General features: G+C 43.1%; 1 protein-coding gene across 1 annotated transcript; it reads right to left on the bottom strand.

Annotated features, from left to right (window-relative positions):
• Nucleotides 1-259: 259 nt before the first annotated feature.
• LOC137008178 (uncharacterized) lies at nucleotides 260-25,973 on the bottom strand. The gene is made up of 3 exons (XM_067370056.1): nucleotides 25,874-25,973; nucleotides 752-1,066; nucleotides 260-654 (listed from the first exon to the last, which is right to left on the bottom strand). The coding sequence occupies exons 1-3, from the start codon at nucleotides 25,926-25,928 to the stop codon at nucleotides 305-307; spliced, it is 720 nt and encodes a 239-aa protein (XP_067226157.1). The 5' UTR covers nucleotides 25,929-25,973; the 3' UTR covers nucleotides 260-304.

Here is a 25,973-nt window from a genome sequence, read left to right as displayed (position 1 = left end):
AGGAGCAGCAAACACTGCCATCTCAACAATAATCACAATCACTGCAGGAAACATGTGTGGAAGAAGAAGAAGAAGAAGAAGAAGAAGAGAAACTGGACATGACTGAAGTCAAGGGGATTCAACTATGAACAGTTATTGATGAAGCATTTACAGACTGACTGATAGTTTAATGGTGTAAAGCTGTCAGTAGAAATGAACGTGTCGTACCTCTGATTAATGATCCAGCAGTCACACTGACTTCAGTTTCTGATGCTGCAGAAGATGAATGTTCAGATGTTCATCTGTAGGACATTAACATCATATTTTACAGTATTAATAGTTGTTTCTCACCTGAATACTTGACAGTGTATCTGACTGAGGTCTGGAGTTGATTTCTGAGAGTAAGCTGACATCTCCACTCTCTGTTGTCATCTTCATTCAGGAGTGTTGTAGTCAGAGTGATGATACAGTGATCTGATGAGAATAATATCTGATATCTGGAGTCTGTCTTCAGATCAACACCAGCCTGATTCACCCACAACAGATGAAGTCCCTCATAACGGACCCAATCATCACAGGGGGATTCAGTATATGAATACAACTGGCAGGAGAGAGTCACAGAGTGACCTGGACTGATCTCAGTCTGTGAGGATGATGATGATGGAGACACTGAAACTGAACACAAGACACAAATCACAGACTCTTCAATCATCATGTGAGTTTAAAGGGAGAATCTGCTCTTTTTAAATTGATCACATGATTATAAACTCACCATGAAGAACATGCAGATAAACATAATCATCAGTTCCTTGTTTTTCTCCATTCACAAATTGTCTGCATCTGTATAATCCATAATCTTCTTCTGTGACATTCTTGAAGTTCAGAGAGCAGTCAGACCCCAGACTCAGTCTCTCATGTCTCTCTGTGTCTTTCTTCTTTATCCCTCCATCAATCAGTGCAACTCCTGAATGTCTGATACTGTAAAAGTGGGTCCATGTAGTTGAGTTACAGTCAGAAAGATCATTATTACAGGGCAGATGGACATTTTCGCCAGGACTGATGAACACATCATCCACTCCACTGGTACCTGAAACACAGTATATTTGACTGATCATCATGATATATATTAATAAATGAAGACAAGAAACATATCAATATATAAATCAGTCAATTCAAGTCTTTTTTCCTCATAAACTCAATCATCACAGTCTCCAGAATAAAGTGTTTGTCTTGATCATGTAGCTGTTGAAATCTCTGAATATGAAGATAATTGTTGATCATCAGATGTTTGAGTGACTCTATGTCCAGTATCAGGAATAATACAGTATGATCTGTATGTATCAATACACAACTCTGAGATCACAACGTGAATGTGTGCAAGAATAAACTGAGCATGTTCAAATCAACTCTTTCCACACTCTAAAAAAATTCATTTTCCATCATTTTCCTCTATTTTGAAAATCCTGTAAAATTACAGGAATAGACAGTAAATTTACATATCTGAGAGAGAGAGAATGAGGAGTTACATGTTTATATATGTTATATGTTTTTACTCCGCCATATTAGCAGGATACACTATCCGTTGCCATGGTTACCAGAGGCTACAGAACCCTGATGGTTTTTGGGTAACAGCCACAGGTGTGAGAGAGAGGAGACCTGAGACTAGTGCTGCGTCCCAATTCACCTACTTATACTACGTCCTGAAAGTAAGTGCTGTTTTTGTAAAGGAAAAGTAGGGTAGAACGGGGCTAAAGGCGCCTTTGATGTTATTTTCCTCTAAACCACTAGATGGCACAAAAACTTGCCGCAGAACTTTCCTAAACATCCGTTTTTCAAAATGCACAAAATTTGTCTGATCCTCGACGTGATCGCGGGCAGAAACTCAAAGTTGATTCTGAGGCAGTTTGATCTAATATGTGATGTTTTTTAAAATGTTGTTGATTTAAGTAGCAAATGAGAATAAATTAAATTAATGTTTGTATTTTCAGACAAAGGTCTTCTTAATGATTTTCAGTTTTGTTCAAGGTAATTCAAGCAACAGTTTTTCAATAAGGGAAGAATATGTAAAAGTGTGGTATTTGGGGTAAAAGCGCCGCTGCTGTTGGGGCAAAAGACACAATAATTAACATGATAATGAAGAGCTGACTGACTTTTCCATCTGTTGACATGACATGGTTAGATTCACATAGCAAATATCATATATCAAACTGGGTATCCATCTTAGAGATAATGCCCATATTTATGATGAAACAATCACATTTTAAAATATATTAATCATATCATAATAAAATATATTGTTACTTGTAACGTCTACCAGAGGGTTTGAAGTCTGCCCAGATGAAAATTAGAAAACAGGAGGCGAGAAGAAAAACCCGGGGCAAATGCACTGGTAGTCCCACGAGTCTTTATAGATGGTTCGCACAATATAGCACACTCTTCACATACATGCAAAAGAGCGAGGGTAAACAGGAAAAAGAAAGCACTCTGATAAACACTACGAATCAAAGTGAAAAAGTAACATTATTACACTGTAATATCAGTCAGCAGTAGTGCAGTCATCTCTCTCTCGTCACACGAGCATTCTCTATCAACTCTGTGCGTGCGCGCTCACATGAGAACAGCGTGCACACTACAACGTACACCATAGAAGAAGTTATCTTAAAGGCACATCAACATTAATGTCTTGAACAGTATTCAACATAATTTAGGTGGCCGTTACAGATCCCCCCCAGGAAGGTAAAGGCTGGCCTCAGCCGTGCACAACTGAGTACAACATCACTGTGAACAACCTCACACATGAAAAGTTGTCAAAATTACAGAACCATACAGGAGTAAGTATTAAGGCATACACTGGCATACATGACAGTACCGATGGACCAAAATACATAGTCTGCAGCAGCACACTTCAAACAAATGAAAACAGTTACAACCAACCATAGACAAAATATGGGACATCCCTTTTTAAAAATTTTTTTCTTTTTGTTCAACACCATAACAAAACGTGTCAACAGACTGATTATTTATGGTAAACCTTTTGCACTTCACAGTGTCAAACAAAACAAATGAACCCACACTTACATCATTAACACACTATTTAAGATCAAGCTTGTCAGTGTGTTGTACATTCGTCCACCAATTAGTCGACCAGTCTGAGGTGATTCTTGGTGCACGTCGAGGTCTCAAGTCATAGTGGTGTCTGTCAAGATCATTATCAACAGTCAAGTCATCGTCTTGAGTTCCAGAGTCAACTTGTAGGTCAGGAAAACAACCAACACTGTCCACACTTCCTGACAGATCATGAACACTGGTTGTTACTGGGCGACTGTATTCATCCTCAATTTGCAGGTCTGTTAAGTTCATGGCAGTAGCACCACTACTTGTTTCCTCAGGCATGTCATTCAGCAAAGAACTGTCAGTCGTTGCTTCTACAGCAGAACCGTCTGCAGGCACAGTCTCGGTTTCAACATGTGAGTCCCAGGTACGAAAAGGCAGCAGATTTGCGACATGAAATATACCAGCATCTGCTCCTGTTTTCACATCAACGAGTCTGTAGTTCACTTCTGACAGCTTTTGTGTAATACGATAAGGGCCTGTATATACAGGTGCAAGCTTAGCCGTGAAGTTTGCCAGAGCATCAGAACGAGGATGAGTTTCCACAGAGTAAGATACAGACCGACGTCTCTGGTCGTAGTACTTCTTCCTTTTAGCATGGCTTTCACTCAAAACGGACCTAGCATGATCATGCGCTTCTCTGATTGATGACTCCAAGCTTTCTGGGAATGGAATACCAGGTTCATCCGTACCGTCACAGTTCGGCTGAGTGATAATGTCAAGAGGAGTATTCAATTCTCGTCCGTACAGCAACATGGATGGGCTATGGCCAGTGCTTTCATGTGGTGCAGTTCTCAAGGCAAAGCAAATTTGGGGCAGGTAACGATCCCAAGCAGTGTGTTTGTTACCAACGTACGCACGGATGGCAGTTTTCAGCGAACGATTCACCCTCTCCGTTGCATTCGTTTGGGGGTGATATGCAGTAAGTCTGTGTTCCGACCCCAGGGTGGTGAGTACATGCTTAAAGAGTTCACTGACAAACGGGGACCCTCTGTCCGAGATCAGATAAGTAGGCGCACCATGACGCGCAAAGACTTCACTTAACAACCTGCTGGCGGCAACTTGGGAAGTTGCTTCTCTCACTGCACTTACTTCCATCCATTTCGAAAAATAGTCCACAAAGACTAGGATGTATGCATTTCCGCTGGGTGTGCGCGGTAAAGGCCCTACAAAGTCCACCCCAGTATACTCCCATGGCTTTTGTGGGCGGATGGGAATCATAAACCCTGCAGGGTTCTTCTGGCTAGGTTTTGTGAACTGGCAGACAGTACAGGAGGCGACGTACTTCTTAGCGTCAGGCGACATCTTCGGCAAGTAAAATCGAAGTTTCAGTCTTGCTATTGTTTTCGTCATCCCCAAGTGTCCAGCCATCGGGTGATCATGGTAATATTCCATCAAACTCCTTTTAACAGCCGTAGGTGCATACAGTTTAAGGCGCTTCATGGGGTGAAGATTACAAGACACTTTGTCATCTACAAAGTACAGGAGTCCATCCTGGATCACAAACTGAGACAACTCCTCAGCGTTACTCTCGTCCTTTCCCTCTAACATCCGCAGATGTTTCCCCGTAACTGGGTCATTGAGCTGCAGCTGCCTAAGGTGCTCCCGATCAGAAAACATTACAGGCGGTAAAGTACGCAGGTCAAGGCCCCCAATTATGGCATAATCAGGGAGGATTCCCAAGGGTGCACCGCAGGAAGAAACAGGGTTACGCGAAAGGGCATCAGGCACTTTATTACTTGTCCCTGGCTTATGGACAATGTCAAAGTCAAAGTCCTGCAATCTGAGAGACCACCTAGCCAGCTGGCCAGAGAGGTTTGGGCGAGACATCAGCCATCTCAAACTGCTGTGGTCTGAAAAGATTGTCACATGGAGACCTTCAATATATGGCCTGACGTGTTCAAGGGCCCAAATGACAGCTAAGCACTCTTTTTCTGGAGTGGAATATGGTCTTTCAGACTTATGTAGGGAACGACTCGCGTAGGCCACCACAACATCTCTGCCATTGTTGTCCCTTTGCATGAGTGCGGCGCCAAGTCCACTGTCACACGCATCCGTGTGGATAAAGAAAGGAAGAGAAAAGTCTGGGAATCTCAAAATAGGAGCAGAAGTCAGCTTGTCTTTGAGAAAATCCATGGCCGTCGGACACTCACTCGACCACACAAAGGGAACATCCATCCTGGTCAACGCAAAGAGTGGCTCAGCATGGCGGGCGTAATCATGGATAAAATGTCTATAATAGCTGGTCATTCCCAGAAACTGTCTGACTTGTTTCATGTTAGTTTCATTTGGCAGGATCCCTTTTGAGTTGACACTATAACCCAGAAAGGTGAGTTCACTCCTGCAGAACTGGCACTTTGCAAGCTTAATGGACAATCCTGCAGACTCCAGTCTGGATAGAACATCTTTTAAGTCAGAGAGGTGCTGCTCAAAAGTAGGTGAGCTTCAGAGCTTCCCAAACTTCAGAGTGGCAAGGCCCCCCAAAAACATAGCAAAAGCTCCACGATATATATATGTACTGTACTGTATATATATACAGTACAGTCCAAAAGTTTGGAACCACTAAGATTTTTAATGTTTTTAAAAGAAGTTTCATCTGCTCACCAAGGCTACATTTATTTAATTAAAAATACAGTAAAAAACAGTAATATTGTGAAATATTATTACAATTTAAAATAACTGTTTTCTATTTGAATATATTTCACAAAGTAATTGATTCCTGTGATGCAAAGCTAAATTTTCAGCATCATTACTCCAGTCTTCAGTGTCACATGATCCTTCAGAAATCATTCTAATATGATGATCTGCTGCTCAAGAAACATTTAATGCGTACAATTGTACAAAATATTTGTGTACAATATTTTTTTTCAGGATTATTTGATGAATAGAAAGTTCAAAAGAACAGTGTTTATCTGAAATCTAATCTTTTGTAACATTATAAATGTCTTTACTGCCACTTTTGATTAATTTAATGCATCCTTGCTGAATAAAAGTATTCATTTCTTTAATTTCTTTTCAAAAAAATAAAAATAAAAATTCTTACTGACCCCAAACTTTTGAACGGTAGTGTATAATGCTACAGAAGCTTTGTATTTCAGATAAATGCTGTTCTTTTGAACTTTCTATTCATCAAGGAATCCTGAAAAAAAAGTACACAACTGTTTTCAACATTGAAAATAATCATAAATGTTTATTGAGCAGCAAATCAGCATATTAGAATGATTTCTGAAGGATCATGTGACACTGAAGACTGGAGTAATGATGCTGAAAATTCAGCTTTGCATCACAGGAATAAATTACTTTGTCAAATATATTTAAATAGTACACAGTTATTTTAAATTGTAATAATATTAAAAAATAATATTTTTTTACTGTATTTTTAATTAAATAAATAGCCTTGGTGAGCAAACGAAACTTCTTTCAAAAACATTAAAAATCTTAGTGGTTCCAAACTTTTGGACTGTACTAATATATATATATATATATATATATATATATATATATATATATATATATATATATATATATATATATATATATATATATATATTAAATAAAGCAGATTGTCTCTTTGCACAAAATTATCAACATTTATTAAGCAGTTTGTAAGAATTTCATGTGAATTATGAGAACTACCATAAAATGTAATATTTTTATATTCTGGTGAAAGATGACATAACATTCTTTACAAATATATTTAAATCCACAACACTACATACTTTCACTTGCATACTATTTACAATTATAATGCATCAAAGTGTGTAACAGAAGCTAGTTCACAAATCTATTAGAAATAAATTACATAACTATGTAAAACAAAACAAAAAATTCTAAAAACATTTACATTTAAACGATGTAAAATTTGTATTTAGTAAAATTAGTAAAAAACAGTCCCAGAGTCTGATCAGCAGTCTTCCAAACAGTACCTAATGAGATGGGTGATGTTGCTTTTCAGCGGTTAGGGATTTGATGTCTGGCTGAATCAACGTCAATTTAAGACGGAGATCAGATTCCACACTCAACGCGTTCCTGTACTTTGTCTTTAAGGCCACAAGCACCGAAAATCCCACTTCACACATATACATTGTGGCAAACGGCATCAAAAACATCATTGCCTTGTTGGCGAGTTCAGGGTATTCGCTTGACATATGTAACCAGAACTGAGTCAAAGTTTTTTCAGAAAAAATCAGTTTCAAGGAGCTGTCACAGGACAGATCGACGAGGCTGTCCTGTTCCTTGTAGGTGAGTCCAGCAATTACATCCTCAGTGTGGTTGGCAAAGGGATACTGTACCCAGCTCTGCTGTTTGCTGATGCCAGAAAAGTAGTCCTGCATCTGAGACTTTAAAGCCTGCATGTGCTCTGTCATAGCAACTGATGCAGTGACGGGAAGTGGGCTCTCCTCCTTAGACAAAAAGTCGGACAGGTTTTCGAAGGACTCGTAGTTGGCTCGGGCAATTCTTTTCCCCCACAGATCAAATTTCTTTATGGTTGCCTCTATTTGGTTTTGCACATGAAACATTGTTACTGCTGTCCCCTGTAGGGCTAGATTGAGTCCATTCAAGTGGCTAAAAATGTCTGCCAGGTAGGCCAATTTACAAAGCCATTCGAAATCACATAGGCGGTCTGCAAGTTCAAATTTGGAATCAATGAAAAATGTTCTGATTTCGTCACGTAACTGGAAGAGCCGAGTGAGCACTCTGCCGCGTGAGAGCCAGCGGACTTCGGTTAGTAGTAAAAGCTGGCGGTGTTCGCTACCCATCTCTTCACACAAAAGGGAAAACAAACGTGCTTGAAGTGGACGACTTTTAATGTAATTCACCATTCTGACAGCATCGTCCAAAACGGTCTTTAAATCCATGGGCATTCTCTTAGCGGCCAGTGCCTCTCTGTGAATGCAGCAATGTACGTGAGTGAGCAGCGGGGCCACGTCTCTGACTCGCTTCACCACTCCACTGTGTCAGCCCAACATAGCACGAGCACCATCGGTGCTGAGTCCAACGCACTTTGTCCAGTCGATGTCATTGGAAATCATGAAATCGTTCAGAATGTCAAAAATAGCTCCAGCAGTTGCGTTTGAATGTAAAGGTCTGCAAAAAAGAAAGTTTTCCTCAATTTCTCCATCACAGTCATACCTAACGAATGCGAGCAAATTCGCCATACCCGCGATGTCTGTGGACTCATCGATTTGAATTGCATAAAAACGACTCACTCGAACTCTGCAAATTAGCTGCTGAAACACATTTTCTGCCATATCATTAATTCGGCGCTTAACCGTGTTGTTTGATAGAGAAATCGAGTTATGTTGCTTAGCTGCACTGTTTCCCAGCATTATGCTGACCATCTGCTTAGCGGCTGGTAAAATTAAGTGTTCACCTATGGTGTGGGGCTTTCGAGATGTAGCTATCAGTCTTGATACCTCATACGATGCTGTCACTGCCTTTTCATTTTCGCCACCCGTCACACAGGTTGACTCGATCACTTTTTTACGATGTTGGTAATCTTTCAATTTATTTTCAAAAAATTCTGCACACAGACAGGCGTGGGGTTGTCAGCAGGACCAACACTGGTAAATCCAAAGGACAAGTACTCCTCGCTGTACTTACGAGTTTTTCGTTTAGTGCAGTTAGGTCCAGTTGATGAGGATGGATTGTCATCCTCTGCACTTCTTTTACCGAGCAGCCACCGTCGCATTTTTGAATTGAACTGAATACCTGCTAAGCAACTGACCTCAGTTTGAAAATAAGCAATGTATCTCATCTCGCTATAATAAAAAAATAAATGAAACAATAATTTTGTGTTTTATGTTTGTGTAATAAGGAAGGGGGGGAATCATATTTCAGAACAATTAGAATATTTTAATTATTTAAATATTTAGATTTTAGCCCAGCCATGGCCCCCCTGCAATACCGATACGGCCCACCGGGGGGGCGCGGCCCACAGTTTGGGAAGCACTGGTCTAAGTAGACGGCACAAGACTTATAGATGAGACCAGCGAGGACTGTGTTCATAAGCCTCTGGAATGTGGCGGGCGCTGTGCACAATCCAAAAGGTAAAACACGAAACTGATATAACCCACAGTGGGAAATGAAAGCGGTCTTCGGCTTTGAGTTCTCCGCCATCGCCACCTGCCAGTAGCCTCTGGCCAAGTCAGTGGTGGAAATGAAAGTCCCTCTAGCCAGGAAGTCGAGAGATTCATCAATCCTGGGGAGTGGATAAGAGTCTTTGACTGTGAGCTTATTTAGTGCGCGATAATCAACGCAGAACCTTGGCTCACCTGAATGTTTTGGGGCAGCCCAAGGACCAGAAGCGGTTTCAATTATTCCTTCTTTCAACATCTCCTTGATTTGAGATTCAATGAGTTCCTTTTTAGCAGGAGAAGTGCGGTAAGGGGCAAGGTGAACTGGTTTTGCATCACCCGTGACAATCTCATGCTCCACTAGCGAGGTGCGTCCCAAACGTCCGTCAAACAAACCTCTGAAAGTCTCAAGCAATTCAGTCAATTTATTTTTCTGTTCGTTATTTAGAGATGCTTCTTCAACCTTTTCAGACAGGGCAGAAGAACTGACCTCCAGGCACGACAAATCAGAGACAGGCAAAGTTAAGTCAGTGCCCTCCAACTCCTCAAGGGGCATCGGCTCATCACCAAGCACCACTGACCTGGACGGAACATGGATTGTGACTGAAGACCTCAACATAAAGTCCATTCCCAAGATAAGAGGAGAAGATAGATTATGAACAACAGCAAAGCGATGATAGAAACGCTGGCCCATAAAACCCAAAGACAACCACATAACACCCAGTGGGCAACAGGGTGCTCCATCCGCAAGATGAAGAGGAGGTGCGGACCATGGCTTTATTTTTATGTCCCCCCCAGGAATAGTCTGGACAACCACTGATTGCACTGCAGAAAGAGAGGCACCAGTGTTAAGAGTGGCATCAAAAGGTCGTCCATAAAGATTAACCTTTACTCTGAATGGAGTGTTCCAATAAGACTTAGAAGTAACATCCTCTACATGACACAGTGTAGGTTGATCACTCATGGAAGCATCAGGTAAACGAGGCACATTTATCTTCTGGAGGGAGGATTGCCCCGTTTGAACGTCCTCCCTCCCCTGAAGTTTCCCTTCTGGGCAAAGTCTGAGGTGACATTTCCTTCCCCAGTGGCCTGGTTAGAGCCATCCATCCTGCGTCCGGCAGTCTATTGACAGTGTCACCAGTCACTCTTGGTGGCTCTGTTGGAGGCGAACGTGGCTTTATTCCTGGACTACAGTTTGGGCATGTACGAGTGGTGAATCCAGGCAAGGAGCATTTAAAACAGTGAACATCCCTCATGGGCATACTGCTAGCCCGTGTCTGAGGCGGACACCCAACACTTGGACCAAGGACTGCATGAAGCTCGTGAGCCCGCAAAAGGAGGTCCATGACTGACGGTATGGGTGTGCCATAAAGAGCGACTCTGTATTTCTCCAGCACATGCTTCCATATCAAATCTATTTGCTCTTGTTGGGGCGGAGGGGTCTTTAGCTTACGAAACTCACCCAACATGATGTGAGCAACAAAAGTTGGCAGCGGCTCGTCAGGCATTTGCACGCGGTCCAAAATGCCCCTCAGGATGCGTTCTTGATTATTTGAAGGCAGAAAGACGGTCCTAAAAAACTCACAGAACTGAGTCCAAGTGGTCACATATGTGCTAAGGATAGTAAACCATTTTCTTGGCTCTTTTGACAGGAAACGTGGGAGCTCGAGGAGAATTTGTGCATCTGTGAGATCCAAGGAGGTTCTGTATACATTAAGTGACTGAAGCCATTCTTCTGGACTCAGGGAACCATCTGCAGAGAACACGGGTGGCTCGAGCCATGATTGGTGAAGCACAGAAGTAAGCGCTTTTGTTGTGGTATTCATATCCACAGTGAGTGGCTGAGCGAATATGGGTGCAGTACTATATGTTGCATTGACTGGCACTGACCTTGAGGCCTTTGACGGAGCCTGCGGCAAGCTGTAAGGTGTCGAGCTGGCCAACGGAGCTGGTTGTGGTGAGGCACTCTGTTGATCCGCCAAACGGTCCAGCATGTCTTTCTGTAGGTTAATTGAGTCACGAAGGCACCGCTGCAGGACTGCAACCTCTGCATGTAACAGCTGAACTTGAGTCTGTAAGTCTCCATTATTATTCTGTGATTCCACCTGTTGTGGAAGAGAGTCTGCAACTGAGGGCCAGTCAGTCAGGTCAAACTGAAAGTCAGGGTGAGTAGCCATTATGTACAAAAACAGTCACAATTAATCAGTGTGCAAACAATAATTTGAAAAACAGTCAATTTCCACAAATAATGGAAGAAAAAGCAGAACTTAGAAAAATGTTGTTTTTGCACACCCACAGGGAAGAAAGATCAACAATTATTTTAAAAGTTTGCAGATAATTAACATGCACATTCAATTTCCCTGTTAACAGCACCCTGTGATACATTTTCCAACAGTATAACACAGCAATGTGACCAACATCAAAAACATAAGAAAAAACGTGGAAGCACTGATGATTTGCACACTATAAAATTTTACCCAATCAAGTGTCTTGCAAACAGTGATCTCTTCTGTGCGTGCTGGCTTGAAACGAGCAGATGCACACCACAAAAACGAGGGAGAGAAAAAAGAAAAAAAATAATAATAATGTCACAGGCGTGACTTCTTCATTTTTCACGGTTCACATTAATGTTCCTCATTGACACTCATCGCATAAAAGTCAGAGTGACGCAAAAAACAACAGTTTTTCCCGTAATGTCCTGATGCAATATATTACAGTTCAGTTCAAAAAGTAAACAAAGGCAAAAATGGTCGGAAAAATACGTCCAAAAGTTCACGTATGCAATTGAAGCATTCAATATTCAGACGATCCAGGAAAATAGTATAAGCAATCAGTCAAAAAAACACTTAAACAGTACCTGAAAATCAGTCACGCACAGACCCGCATGGTCCGAATAGCTAGCAAGATAGTCAGCCAGGCCAGATTGCAGCAGCGCGATGAAAAACTCCAGCAACGAAATCTCTTCCAAAAAGATAAACAAATACGAACAGCCGTGTCGAAAGCGAAAGATGACAGGTATGGATCCAGTTGTTCGGGCGCCAATTTGTAACGTCTACCAGAGGGTTTGAAGTCTGCCCAGATGAAAATTAGAAAACAGGAGGCGAGAAGAAAAACCCGGGGCAAATGCACTGATAGTCCCACGAGTCTTTATAGATGGTTCGCACAATATAGCACACTCTTCACATACATGCAAAAGAGCGAGGGTAAACAGTTATCTTAAGTTATCTTAAAGGCACATCAACATTAATGTCTTGAACAGTATTCAACATAATTTAGGTGGCCGTTACATACTACTGTAAATCTATATTAAATAGGCTATTATGGGATCTCCTTCAATGCTTTCAGAATCTTTACTTTTTAAAATAATTTTGTTTCTGTATTTTTAAAATCTATTTTTATATTTTATATATAAAAATATATATCACATAGGCCTATTTTAATGACAGATTATTTATTGAACAAAAATGAATTCTTTTATTTATCAAAATAAACAGAAAATAGTACAAACTTTGCTAAAGTTATTCTTTTGAACAAGTATTAAACTAGTCATTATTAAAAACATATTATTTTAGCTAAAGTATTTGTATGAATACTGTGTGCCTTTGACCCCATGTGTACCCCCTCACCACCTCATAGATTTATAAGATTTTTAAACAAAATTAACCACTTTATGATTTTTTTTCACACAAAATATGTTGCTCCATCAATGTCCAATACAAACATATATATTTTTCCTGTAATCATATACTATGAGAGTAGTGAAAAGCACAATTTTTCTTAAGGTGTGCCTTTAGCCCCGTTGTACCCTACATACTTTTGAGTGTGCAGCAGAAGAGTATGCGAGCTTTGGGACATAATACCTCATCATAACTGCGTCTTTAACGGACGTTCTGTCGCTTATTTACGCAACCTGTAACTGTTTAAACTGCCCTGTCTATCATCTTATCACAGTTAAAATCCTCCACATTGAATTAAATTTAATTTCCTACCGTTTCGGAGAGAAATGTAGTCGCACGTTGATCTGCCAGTCATGGTCTTTCATGCAATAACTCTCCTCATCTTTGCATAATGATGCATTTTAAAGTTAATGACCGAACGCATCGTTATAAAAGTTTACAATGCTGTTGCAGATGAAATATAATGTGGATAACATTTAATAAATATATTTTCGTCAGGTTATACTGATTATTAGTCATCCAAGCCCCTTTATCTTAACCGCTCTGCTTAACCCTCAGGGGTCTGAGGATTTTTGGGGCCCTGGAGAAGTTTTGACATGCCCTGACATTTGTGCTTTTTTCAGTTGTTTATAAACATATAAATGACACAAGTGTCATTACACTGTATTCAGCACATACTAGGCTACAATAATATGTGAGGAACATGTATGTACATGTTTGTGTTTTTGAAGGAATAACGTTTATGCGTGGTTATTGAAAAAACAAAAAACTTAAGTCACTGAAATAAAGCCAAAAAAAAAAAAACCATTAAAACTGTGTTCATAAGGATTCTGGGTATTGGAGGTTGTAGACTAGAGTTTTTGCTTCAGAATGAAGTAAAAATTATCCTTCCTACTCCTTCATATAAAACAATAGAGAGATTTTAATTTTCTAAGACACTTTTGGTCAAGAAACACAGTATGCATGGAGGCGTGAATCATCATGAATAATGAGTCATTCTCACCTGAGAAGACAAAAGAATTGAATAATAATGACCTGAAATGACTTGCATATTAATGAGGCCTTTCAGTCAGGTAGGCTGTGAAAAAACCCTCTGTGATCATGCTGATAACAGGATTAAAGTCCACTCAGGACAAAAAAAAAACAAAAAAAAACATGATTTTTGTGATCTCATGCATGCACGTATTATTGCACATGATATGAAGAAAATTTTGTATAGGCCTATGTTAAATTACACTACCAGTCAAAATATTGAACACATTGCCATTATAATGTTTTTAAAAGAAGTCTCAAGTCTCTAACCAAATAATGGTTTTCTATTTTAATATACTTTAAAATAAAATGTATTTCTGTGATGCAAAGCGTCTGAACATTCCTACCTCTAGGGCATTTCATATAGGCTACTATATTTGTTATATTATATAGCCTAAATGTTGATGTGCAATTGACTATACATCATTAAAAAGATATAAAGACTCAAGCTTCACATTTTGACTCTTAAAATCTTATATTGACCATAATTTCTTAATATGCTTAAAAGCATGCACATTTGGAGAAATACTGATGGATTCTCATATGTTTATATCAATTTTCTATACAGAGGAGTAATATTTATTATTCTATATTTATTATCATCATTATGAGCGCTGGATGCTGTGTTTTTAATTCATACTTGCAGCCGGAGGGCGCTCTGTACACCTTTAGTCCACAAATGCCTCAGTAAAAGAAGAGGCAAATCATGTGACAATCAAGGAACTAACAGAGGCCAGAGATCGCTAACTATGGCTATTAAAAACACTTTTGAAGACAATAAATACACGATTGAGATGATGAATGCATGTATTGACTGAATTTGCGTCTGAATAGCGCTGGCTCCGTGGGCGTGGCCGCATTAGCGGATAATGAGCTGAATCACGGATTTCTGACATGGCTCTCTTTTCATACAGATTACATAAACACAGAAGGTTTGTTTTCGATTTGACTTACATGATTTAAAACCTGACATCTTAACAGATTGGACTTCGTTCAGAGGGAGACGAGAGATCATGCATCATGTTAGTTTTCTTTATTTTACAAAAAGCACAACATTTTGTTTTTACTCTGAGTGTACACAAATGAAAGAAGATATTCCACAGATTAAAATGGTGTATAACTCTTAATTGTATGTGCAACACTGACGGAGTATTTTGAGTCTCTTTCACACTGATAAGAAAAAAAACACGGTGGTATCGCCGGCGATACCGTCAGACCTCAGAGTGTTAATTGAGGATAGTGAGAATGAAAGGGCCTTAGATACTGCTTTGGATGCGACTAGCCTAGTAAACACTACACATTCGGTTCCGGTTGTAGAAGCCACGCAGCAGGCTAACTGGGTGACTGTGAGGCGGCATAATGGCAAGAACAAACACCACTCTTCCGTTCCGATTAGAACATCAAACAGGTTCTCCCCACTCAGTGACGCACCCACTGAGAATCCTGTTGAAAGTGCCCTAGTTATTGGCGATTCTATTACACGGAACGTGAAAATAGAGACACCAGCCACCATAGTCACATGTTTGCCGGGGGCCAGAGCACCTGACATCAAAGCAAATTTAAAAGTGCTGGCTAATGCTAAACGTAAATATTCTAAAATCATTATCCACGTCGGCACAAATGATGTTCGACTTCGCCAGTCGGAGATCACTAAAATTAACATTAAGTAACTGCATGTCTTCTAGAGATCGCTAACCATGACTTTTACATCCAGATAAACACTTTTCAAGACAATAAATACACGATTGAGACGATGAATGCATGTATTGACTGAATTTGCGTCTGAATAGCGCTGGCTCCGTGGGCGTGGCCGCATTAGCGGATAATGAGCTGAATCACGGACTTCTGACATGGCTCTCTTTTCATACAGATTACATAAACACAGAAGGTTTGTTTTCGATTTGACTTATATGTTTTAAAACCTGACATCTTAACGTTTTTTTAGACATAAGTGTAATTTTTTTGTCATTAGTATTCACTAAGTTACAGTTCATTTTCTAAGAACTATCAGATTGGAGTTCGTTCAGAGGGAGAAGAGAGATCACGCATCATGTTTGTTTTCTTTATTTTACAAAAAGCACAACATTTTGTTTTTACTCTGAGTGTACACAAATGAAAGAAGATATTCCACAGATTAAAATGGTGTATAACTCTTAATTGTATGTGCAACATTGACAGAGTATTTTGAGTCTCTTTCACACTGGTAAGAAAAAAACCACGTTGGTATCGCCGGCGATACCTTCAGACCTCAGAGTGTTAACCGTCGGTCTCGCACATCCGTCATGTTTGTAGTTTTTAAACACTTTTTATTCATATTTGTAGTTCTAATCAAATCCTCGTCCATGCCGCAATGTGTTATGGGCAATATTAGCCATTAGAGTGTGCACGGATCTGCACTTCGGATTCTAACTGGAAAAAGTAGACCATCCGGGTATCTTTCGAATACTCATTTCAACATACTACGATTTGGGACACACTCATTCTTTTTTTGAGTACTATTTAGGACGAATAGTATGCGAATTGGGACGCAGCACAGCAAGATCGAGAGAAAGAGCAACAGAGAGAGAGAGCAGATTAATTTAATAAATACATTTTGTGATACAGCGCAGTTTTATGGGAAGAAATGGAGAAGGAGAAAGTGAAAGGAAAGGGGTTATATCAGGAGAAACTAGATAACGTACTCTGTTACTAACGTAACCTCGGTTCCCTGAGATACGGAACAAGTACTGAGTATGGGGAAAGGTCTCCTTTTTCCCCGTTACTGAAGCCTTTTTCAATAACGCAGTGTAACTGCATCGTCATTGGTTCACTCATAGACAAGTTGTTGAACCAATGACGGCGCGGCATAGCTGCGCGACCTATGGCGAGAGAGCGCGAATATTCCCGCCGAAATGGGCGGGGTTTAGGGCTATATAAGCGGGCGTTTCGCCATAGGATTTCAGGTCATTCGACTGAAGCGACGACACTGAAGCCGCAGCCTCGTGGCACGGCATGTAACGCAGTACTCGTTCCGTATCTCAGGGAACCGAGGTTACGTTAGTAACCGAGTACGTTCCCTTTCGATACTTCACTCGTACTGCGTATGGGGAACGAATTCAACCGTGCCGTGCCACGGCAGGGAACGACTGGACTTGTCTTGGACACCGCGAGGGAACCAGAGTACAAGTGAGAAGGCCGGAGCCGTCGAACCCTCGTTACACTACAAAAAGGGAGTTAACTCCCAGAGTGGCATGAAGCGGAGCTCGATAGAGGCCGCTGGATCATACCGAGATGACAGAGCTTGTAAGGTCGGGACGTCCAAATGATAAAATATGACAAAGGCGGACGGTGAGGACCAGCCGGCCGCCTCACAGATGTCTTTAATCGAAACTCCACTAGACCAGGTCCAAGAGGAAGCCATTCCTCTAGTGGAGTGGGCTCTAACTCCTATGGAGCAGTCGAGGCCCATAGAGGAGTAACAAAGAGCAATAGCGTCGACTATCCAACGTGAAAGACGTTGCTTTGAGACCGAAGACCCCTTAGTGCGGCCACCAAAGCAGATAAAGAGCTGATCAGATTGCCGAAAAGGCTGTGATCGATCAATGTAGGTCCTTAATGCCCTAACAGGGCAGAGTAGTTCCAGCTCTCGCTCGTTCGACGAGGGAGGAAGCGCTGAGAGGGAAATAACCTGTGCTCTGAATGGAGTCGAGAGCACCTTAGGGACGTAGCCATGCCTAGGTTTCAAAACGACCTTGGAGTCGTTGGGCCCGAACTCAAGGCATGCAGGGCTCACAGAGAGGGCCTGCAAGTCACCAACTCGCTTAACCGATGCTAGTGCAAGTAGCAGAGCGGTTTTGAGCGTCAGGGGCCTGAGGTCAGCTGAACACAGTGGCTCAAAGGGAGGCCCTTTAAGAGCTCTGAGGACCAAAGAGAGGTCCCAGGTGGGAACAGTGAGAGGACGAGGACGATTTAATAGCCTAGAACCTCTCAAGAAACGCACCACAAGGTTGTTTCGTCCCACTGACTGGCCAGCAATAGGGGCGTGAAACGCTGCAATGGCTGCTACGTAAACTTTGAGCGTTGAAGGGGTGCGACCCAGATTCAAACGCTCCTGGAGAAAAGACAGTATCGGAGATACGTCACACTCCACTGGGTCTATGTTGCGTGTAGAACGCCAGTCAACAAAGACCGACCATTTCTGGGCGTAGAAGCGTCTCGTGGATGGAGCTCTCGCCTGAGAGATGGTATTCAGCACGTCCCCGTGGAGGTTAGCAGGCTCCCGTCGAGGGACCAGAGGTGCAGAGCCCAGAGTTCTGGCTGGGGATGCCAAATCGTCCTGTTCGCCTGAGAGAGGACGTCCCGTCTCAGGGGGATCGGCCACGGAGCTTTTGTGGAAAGCCTGAACAGCTCTGAGGACCAAACTTGGCTGCTCTACAGCAGGGCCACCAGGAGGACTCTGTGCTTGTCTTCCCTGATTCGTCTGATGACCTGTGGGATCAGAGCGATCAGGGGAAAAGTGTAAAGGAGGTTGCTGGGCCAGACATGGGCCAGCGCATCTTCCTCCTTCGAGAAATAAATTGGGCAGTGAGAGTTGCCTTCTGAAGCGAAGAGGGATACCTCTGCCTTTCCGAAGAACTCCCAGATCATGAGAACCGTCTGGGGGTGGAGCATCCACTCGTCTGAGGGGACATTGCTCCGAGATAGCATGTCTGCTCCCAAGTTTGTTCTCCCGGGTATGTGAGTTGACCTGAGCGACTAAAACCTCGGTGATGCCCATTCCAGAAGACGCTTCGCCAGAGCGCATAAGCGGCTGGATGAAAGACTGCCCTGGTGATTTATGTATGACACCACTGTCATGCTGTCCGACTGGACTAAGACGTGGCGCCCTGTCAGGTGTGCCTGGAATGCATGAAGGTCTCGAATCACTGCCAACATCTCGAGGCAGTTGATGTGCAGATGGCATTCCTCGTGAGACCACGAGCCGAAGGCCGGTCTGCCCTCGCAAAGAGCGCCCCAACCTGTGTTGGACGCATCCGTTGAGAGCACCGTCCTTCTGGACACCGCCTGTAGGGGTTCACCTTGACTGAACCATACAGGGTTCATCCAGGGTTTCAGAGCTGCCAAACAGACCTGATTGACCCTGAGACGCAGGCGGCCGTGCCGCCAGGCGTGAGGAGGGACTCGGAACTTCAACCAGTACTGCAGAGGCCGCATCCGATGAAGGCCGAGCTGCAGAACCGGGGAGGCGGAAGCCATCAGCCCTAGCATCCTCTGGAAAAACTTCAGAGGGAAATAGACTCTGTTCCTGACCGATGCCGCAAGCTGCTGAATGGCCAGAGCGCGCTCTGGAGAGACTACAGCCGTCATACGGACTGAGTCGAAAACCGCACCCAGGAATGTTATACGCTGGCTGGGGAGCAGTGAGCTCTTGGCAAAGTTGACCCTGAGACCCAGGCACTCCAAGTGGCTGAGTAACACGGATCTATGATGCTCCAGCTCGGCTCGTGACTGGGCTAGGATGATCCAGTCGTTTCAGTGGGGAAAGCGCCGCGTTCATGCACTTGGTAAAAGTGCGAGGAGCTAGGGACAGTCTGAATGGAAGGACCGTATATTGGTAAGCCACACCCTCGAACGCGAATTTCAAGAATCGCCTGTGATGGGGGGTTATCTGGATGTGAAAGTATGCATCTTTCAGGTCCAGCAAGCAGAACCAGTCCCCGGGGCAAACCTGCAAGAGGATCTGCTTCAGCGTTAGCATCTTGAACTTCCGTCTCATGAGCCTGAGATCTAAGATGGGTCTGAGACCACCATCTTTTTTGGGAACTAGAAAATAACAGCTGTAGAACCCTGAATTGCTCTCTGAGGGGGAGACTACTTCTATAGCTCCTTTTCTCAGAAGAGACGTGAATTCGGCTCGGAGGACATGAACGTCGTCCATGTTGACTGAAGTCTGAAGCACCCCGCTGAAGCACGGGGGCCTTCGGGCGAACTGAAGCGAGTAGCCTCGACTTATGGTTCCCAGAATCCAGCTTGACACTCCGGGGATGGCCCGCCAGGCCTCGGCCCGCGTGACAAGGGGCTGAATGGTATCGGGTGATGGACCGCCAATCGGGGGCCCGTGCACCGGAGAGAGTGGAAGAGGAACTTCGCTCTTTCTTAGAGAAGGTAGAATATTCATAGTGTTCGCCATAAGAATGGCGTTTTGCATTTTCTGGGTCCAGTTAGCACAACACTGAACATAACTCCCACGCCCGGAGCTGACCGAGGTGGAGGGGGGGTGGAACAAAAGAGCTTTTGGGGTGGTCTGACCGTGGCGAGACTTTGCCCCATCCTCTTCCTCACTGAAACATCAGGAGGGCTTAGGAGGCGTCGGGTCCAGCGTAATCTTAGGCCGAGGTCCCTGGCGTTGCCTCGGGAAGGAGGAGCGCATACGATGGCGCTGTTCCTTGGGTGGTGCTGCCTGAGAGGTAGAGGGGGCAGGTTTGTTCTGCTGAGCCGGCGCAGACTTGGGGCGGCTGGAAGCAGACATGGAGCTAGAGCATTTAGGCAGGAAGTGTCGCATAGCCTGAGACGACTTTTGTGCTGCAGTAAAACGCTCCGTAAAGCCCTCTACTGCTGGCCCGAAGAGACCAGAAGGAGAGACCAGGGCATCCAAAAAGGCCGTCTTGTCCATCTCCTTAATCTCGGTCAGGTTGAGCCACAAATGGCGCTCAAGCATGACAAGGCTGGCCATGGATCGTCCAATGGCCTGAGCTGTGGCCTTTGTGGCACGCAGGGCTAAGTCAGTGGCGCTGCGGAGGTCACAGAAGGCAGGTGCATCGACGCCGGACTCATCCAGAGAACGGAGGAGCTTCGCTTGAAACACCTGGAGAATAGCCATGGTGTGCAGGGCTGAGGCAGCCTGGCCCACGGACGTATATGCTCTGCCAGCCAGGGCAGAAGTGGTCCTGCAGGACTTGGATGGAAGGGCCCTCTTAGTTTTCCAACCCACAGCCGTGGGGGGACAGAGGTGAGCCGCCACCGCTTCATAGATGCTCGTAACCCTTCTCTTCAGAACCATCCACAGAGGTGAGAGCTGAATAATGCGTAGTACATAGGCGGGCAGAATACGGGGCGCGCCACGACTTCGTCAGCTCGTTGTGAACCTCTGAGAAAAACGGTGCAGCACGTTGACGAGGGGCCTGGCGGGAACCCGGCAGTAACCACTCATCGAGCCTGCTCCGTGATGGCTCCTCTGGCGGAGCCCATTCGAGGTCCAAAACCTCTACTGCTTTCGAGAGGATGCGGAAGAGCTCGGCATCCATACCCGGCTTGCAGTCAATGGGCTCCAGCGAGGGAAGGCGGGCGGGGTGAGAATCACTGGCCCAACCTTCGGATTCAGAGGCCGCGAGAGACATGAAGTCATCAAGCGGCTCGTCCTCAGAACCGCCAAAAGAGATAGTCGCTCGCATCTGCCGAGGGACGCAGCTCAGGGCGGGAGAACAGGACGGGGGACTGCTCTCTCGGGGGAGAGGGTGAGGCATGCGGGGAAGCCGGCGTGATGTCATCCAACTCCGTGCGCTGGGCCGCTCTGCCCGCTGTCTCTTCCTAGCCGGCTCGCGGGAGGAAGAAGACGGTAGGGCGCGAGCGGCGTGATCGCCTTCACTGAAGAAGGCGATCCGCGAGCGCAGAGAGGCGAGACTCATGTTCTCACAGTGAGAACACGAGGTCCCGGTGAGCGCTGCCTCTGCATGGGGTCTGCCCAGGCAGCCGACGCACTCACCGTGTCCGTCGTCGTCATGCAGAGGGGCTCTGCATGTGCCACACGAGTGGCGCGGCATTTGAAACAATGCCGCCGCCGTGAAAACGGCGATTGAGGGGCTCTTTTAGAGCAGCGAGGGCCGCTAGAGCGGTGAAAACCGCTGTTGGAAAGCTCTTTTAGAGCGGCAATAAACCGCGGGAAATCGCTCTTTTAGGCGCGCCGGATGGCGGCTGGAGACGGGCTGGCAGGCGGCCGGAAGCGGGAAGCGGGCGGCTCGAGACAACGCTCGAGGCGGCAGTCGACGAGGGCGCCGGCGCTTCTTCCTCGGCGAGCTCAGCAGTCCGCTGCGGCAAAGGCTTCAGCCGGAGATCAGCGAGGAGCGATGTGAAGTCGTCGCTGAAGGAGAGAGAACTGAAATCCGCTTATATAGCCCTAAACCCCGCCCATTTTGGCGGGAATATTCGCGCGCTCTGTCGCCATAGGTTGTGCAGCTATGCCGCGCCGTCATTGGTTCAACAACTTGTCTATGAGTGAACCAATGACGATGCAGTTACACTGTGTTATTGAAAAAGGCTTCAGTAACGGGGAAAAAGGAGACCTTTCCCCATACTCAGTATGAGTGAAGTATCGAAAGGGAACAACTTATTTCAAAACAGATTTAAAGTTACAGGTTACTTGGCTTCCTCCTCCTCTTGTTCCTATTTTTCTTTCTTTCCACTGATGAATCTTAGGAGGGAATCCCATTTGCTATTCTGTATTTAAAAAATACAGTACACCCGGAAATGTACTCATCATTTACTCATCATTTACCCTCATGCCATCTGAGATGTATATGACTTTCCTTCTTAAGATGAACACAAAAAGGATTTTAGGAAAAAAATAAATCATCTGGGAACGCTTTATAATGCAAGCTCACGTGTTCCTAAAAGTCGAAGCATCAAACAACACAAACAGCAATAACTACAGTAATCCATACGACCCTAATGGATGAATCGATGTCTTCTGAAGTGAAACGATACGTATTTGTAAGAAAAATACCATATATTTTAATATTTTTTAAACTTTCGACCAGCTGTCTTCTGTGCGTGCATGCGAGGGTTGAGAGTTCATGCTTGACGTAACTTGAAGCGTGACGTAGGCGTGCCGAGAAACTCACACAGATGTTAGATGCCGTCAGTTTTTTTTAAAAAATTTTTTTAGTAATGCTCACAACAAAATACACAGAATAACAGATAATGAAAATGAGAAATAAACAAGACAGAATAACAGAGACGGCAAGCTTCACGTTGCTCATTTCAATGTGCTTCGTCGAACGCGAAGTCGACTCTCATGCAGGCGCTGGTGACAGCTGGTCAGAAGTGAAAAGATGAATAGCCTAAACCATGAATTTCTGTGTGTACTGTATTTTCTTATAATACAGAATAGCAACGGGATTCCTTCTTAAGATTCATCAGCTGAGAAACAAGAGCAGGAGGAAGCCAAGCGAGAAACAACAACAACCAAAAAATGGACAAAATGTGTTACTTTCTGTCAGGACTTTAGAGTTTGAAATGAAAAGTTGATTTAAAAAAATGAATAATAAGTTTTGTAGACCTGTTTTTAATAAAGTTGTTTTTCAAATAAAGGTTTCAGAGTCAGTGATATCAGATTGTTTGCATTTTATTAAAGCTGCTGTCCGCAAGTTTTCCTCTTTGTCTCCATCTCTGTTTGAAACATGTGATTGCAGTCATTATGCGGAACAGCGGATGAATCTAATGTTTGCTGTCAGTGACCGCACCGGTGTGGATACTGCACTTCAGAATCACAGATTCTACGTCTTGAAAGTATGACCAATATAAGATTTTTCACTGGAAAATATCATCTGAACAAGTAAGTAACATGTCTGCCACTTTTGTTTTGACCAACTGAGGAAAAAAGCATTAGGCCTACAATAAATCACGCTGCCAATGATGATTAAATCTAACGATCGTTTAGCTCGGATCATGCCAAACCGTGCAAATTATTATTACTGTTATATTGATCTCAAATTGTTATTGTTAACAACATCAGCATTGCATGACTATGTTTATTTAGTGTGTATTAGCGTTACCTGTAGATTTCAATGTCTGTAGCCACTCCACAGTCCAAGTCTTTTGCTTTTTTACTACGGGTGATTGTCAATCTCCAGTTGTCACTGATGATTGTCATTTGGATCTTTCTGGGTTACAACCCGCCATCAAAATGATAAGTTTAATTATTTCAGCTGCTGTGAGAACAGGCTATAAATGTGCCACTACCAGCAGTGTCATCACGTGATAAACGATTAGCCTGAACTCCTTCCTTTGTTTACGGACGTGATGTAATGACGCACAGAGGAACTGCTACATGCTCAAATTTCCCGCGGAAATCCGCCATGTCTCTCTTATTATAAAACATTATTACAAGCTTACCGTTGTGAATCGAGACAAGATAATTAGATAGTTTTGAACACTGGCTGGTTATGTACTTGCTCAAAAGTTGATTTAACCAAAAAAAGTTGCGGACTGCAGCTTTAATTACTTACCCTGTAACTACATGAAACAAGAGGGTAACAAGCTCCACTTTAATTTACGGCCCGTAATGTCATACTTACCCTGTAACTACATGAAATAAGAGCGTAACAAGCTCCACTTTAATTTACGGCCTGTAATGTCATATTTACCCTGTAACTACATGAAATAAGAGGGTAACAAGCTCCACTTTAATTTACGGCCTGTAATGTCATATTTACCCTGTAACTACATGAAATAAGAGCGTAACAAGCTCCACTTTAATTTACGGCCCGTAATGTCATATTTACCCTGTAACTACATGAAACAAGAGCGTAACAAGCTCCACTTTAATTTACGGCCCGTAATGTCATATTTACCCTGTAACTACATGAAACAAGAGCGTAACAAGCTCCACTTTAATTTACGGCCCGTAATGTCATATTTACCTCTTAGTTATAAAATATTTACAGTATAAATAATTTGTTATTTTCCTGGTTGTTACCCCTTTATTCCCAATACTTTACATATTGTTCCCCTATACTTACACATACTTACTGTATAGTTACACTATAATTATTGAAAGTTATGCTGTAAATTCATTGTAATTACGCAGTACTTTCCGGGCTGTAATCTAAAGCGTTACCAAATTTTTTTGTGTGGATTGACTTGCACGGATTAATTGTTCACCACAAAATTAGCAATTTGAGATAACAAAATAAATAAGGTCAATTTTGATTTAATGTTTACTTTAAACCTCTCCTGGTCTGTCGCCTGTTACTTATAACCGATTTTGCAGGTAATTTGTTTTAGACTAAAAATGTCGACACATTGTGGAGTACTTGCTATGTGTGTTTGGAGACCAGCAATATTAATTTCTCATCCATTTTGTCTCGTTCTCTGCTTGTGGATGTCGTTGTACAGCAAGAATGTTGTGACAGTTGGCCGGTGTTGTGTTTGTCCCGCCCCTCCTCCACTCTGATTGGACGGCTGGCTAAAAAGGTGCAGTGATGTAACATGTCTGCTACATTTGTTCTGACCGGTAGGTAGCTGGTTCAGGTGTGTTTCATTAGTTCCTGTCCTCAGAGTTTAGCTCCATCCCTGAGTTTGACACCCTTGTTCAAAAGGTTCTTTCACTCTCAACCCAAATGGAGAATACATGGAGAACATTCTTCAGAAGAGAGTCCAATCTCCCTCCATTCACTTGCACAGAAATTTCCATCAGCGTCACGCAGACTTTGAGAACACTCACTCTTTCCTGCTTTGTTTAATTGTTTGTTTCTAATGACTGCTTGTGATTCATCTGTCGACCAGTTTTGACCAACAATTCATCTGTTGACTGTTTTTAATCATTCCTAATCCTGAATGTTTCTACAGTTTCAAGTGTTATATGAACTATATTTCATCACGACAATAAATGGATGTTAAAAGCATGGAAATGCGTCACGGATTCTGTCCTGCTGCTGAGCCCCTCAGCGCTATAGGTTGCTGCTATATTCAACCTTATTTATAGGTCATTTTATTGCTTTTACACAAGTAAATGTCCTTCATTAAACATTAAAAAGATAAAGAAAATACAGAAGATTTTATGTAAAATTATGGTTATAAACTGTAAAATTGCTGTATTTTTACGAGACATTTATTTTCTGTTATTTTATGGTATATTTCTGGCACCCCAGCTGTCAGAAAATTACAGTTTTTTACAGGATTTTTTTTACAGTGCAGACTAATTCCACTAAATGTCTTTAGAGAAAATCCAGATTTCTTTACCTGTGAGAAGTGAAGAGAGAATGATCAGTCCCAGCAGACACAGATTATCAGCCATTTTCTGTTTCTGTCAGTCTTTCTCTTCATTATATAGTTACAGCTC

The sequence above is a fragment of the Chanodichthys erythropterus genome, chromosome 3 (genome assembly GCF_024489055.1).
Source record: "Chanodichthys erythropterus isolate Z2021 chromosome 3, ASM2448905v1, whole genome shotgun sequence".
NCBI lineage: Eukaryota > Metazoa > Chordata > Actinopteri > Cypriniformes > Xenocyprididae > Chanodichthys > Chanodichthys erythropterus.
The sequence above is the reverse complement of the archived record's forward strand: the minus strand, read 5'-3'. Positions and strand labels throughout refer to the sequence as shown.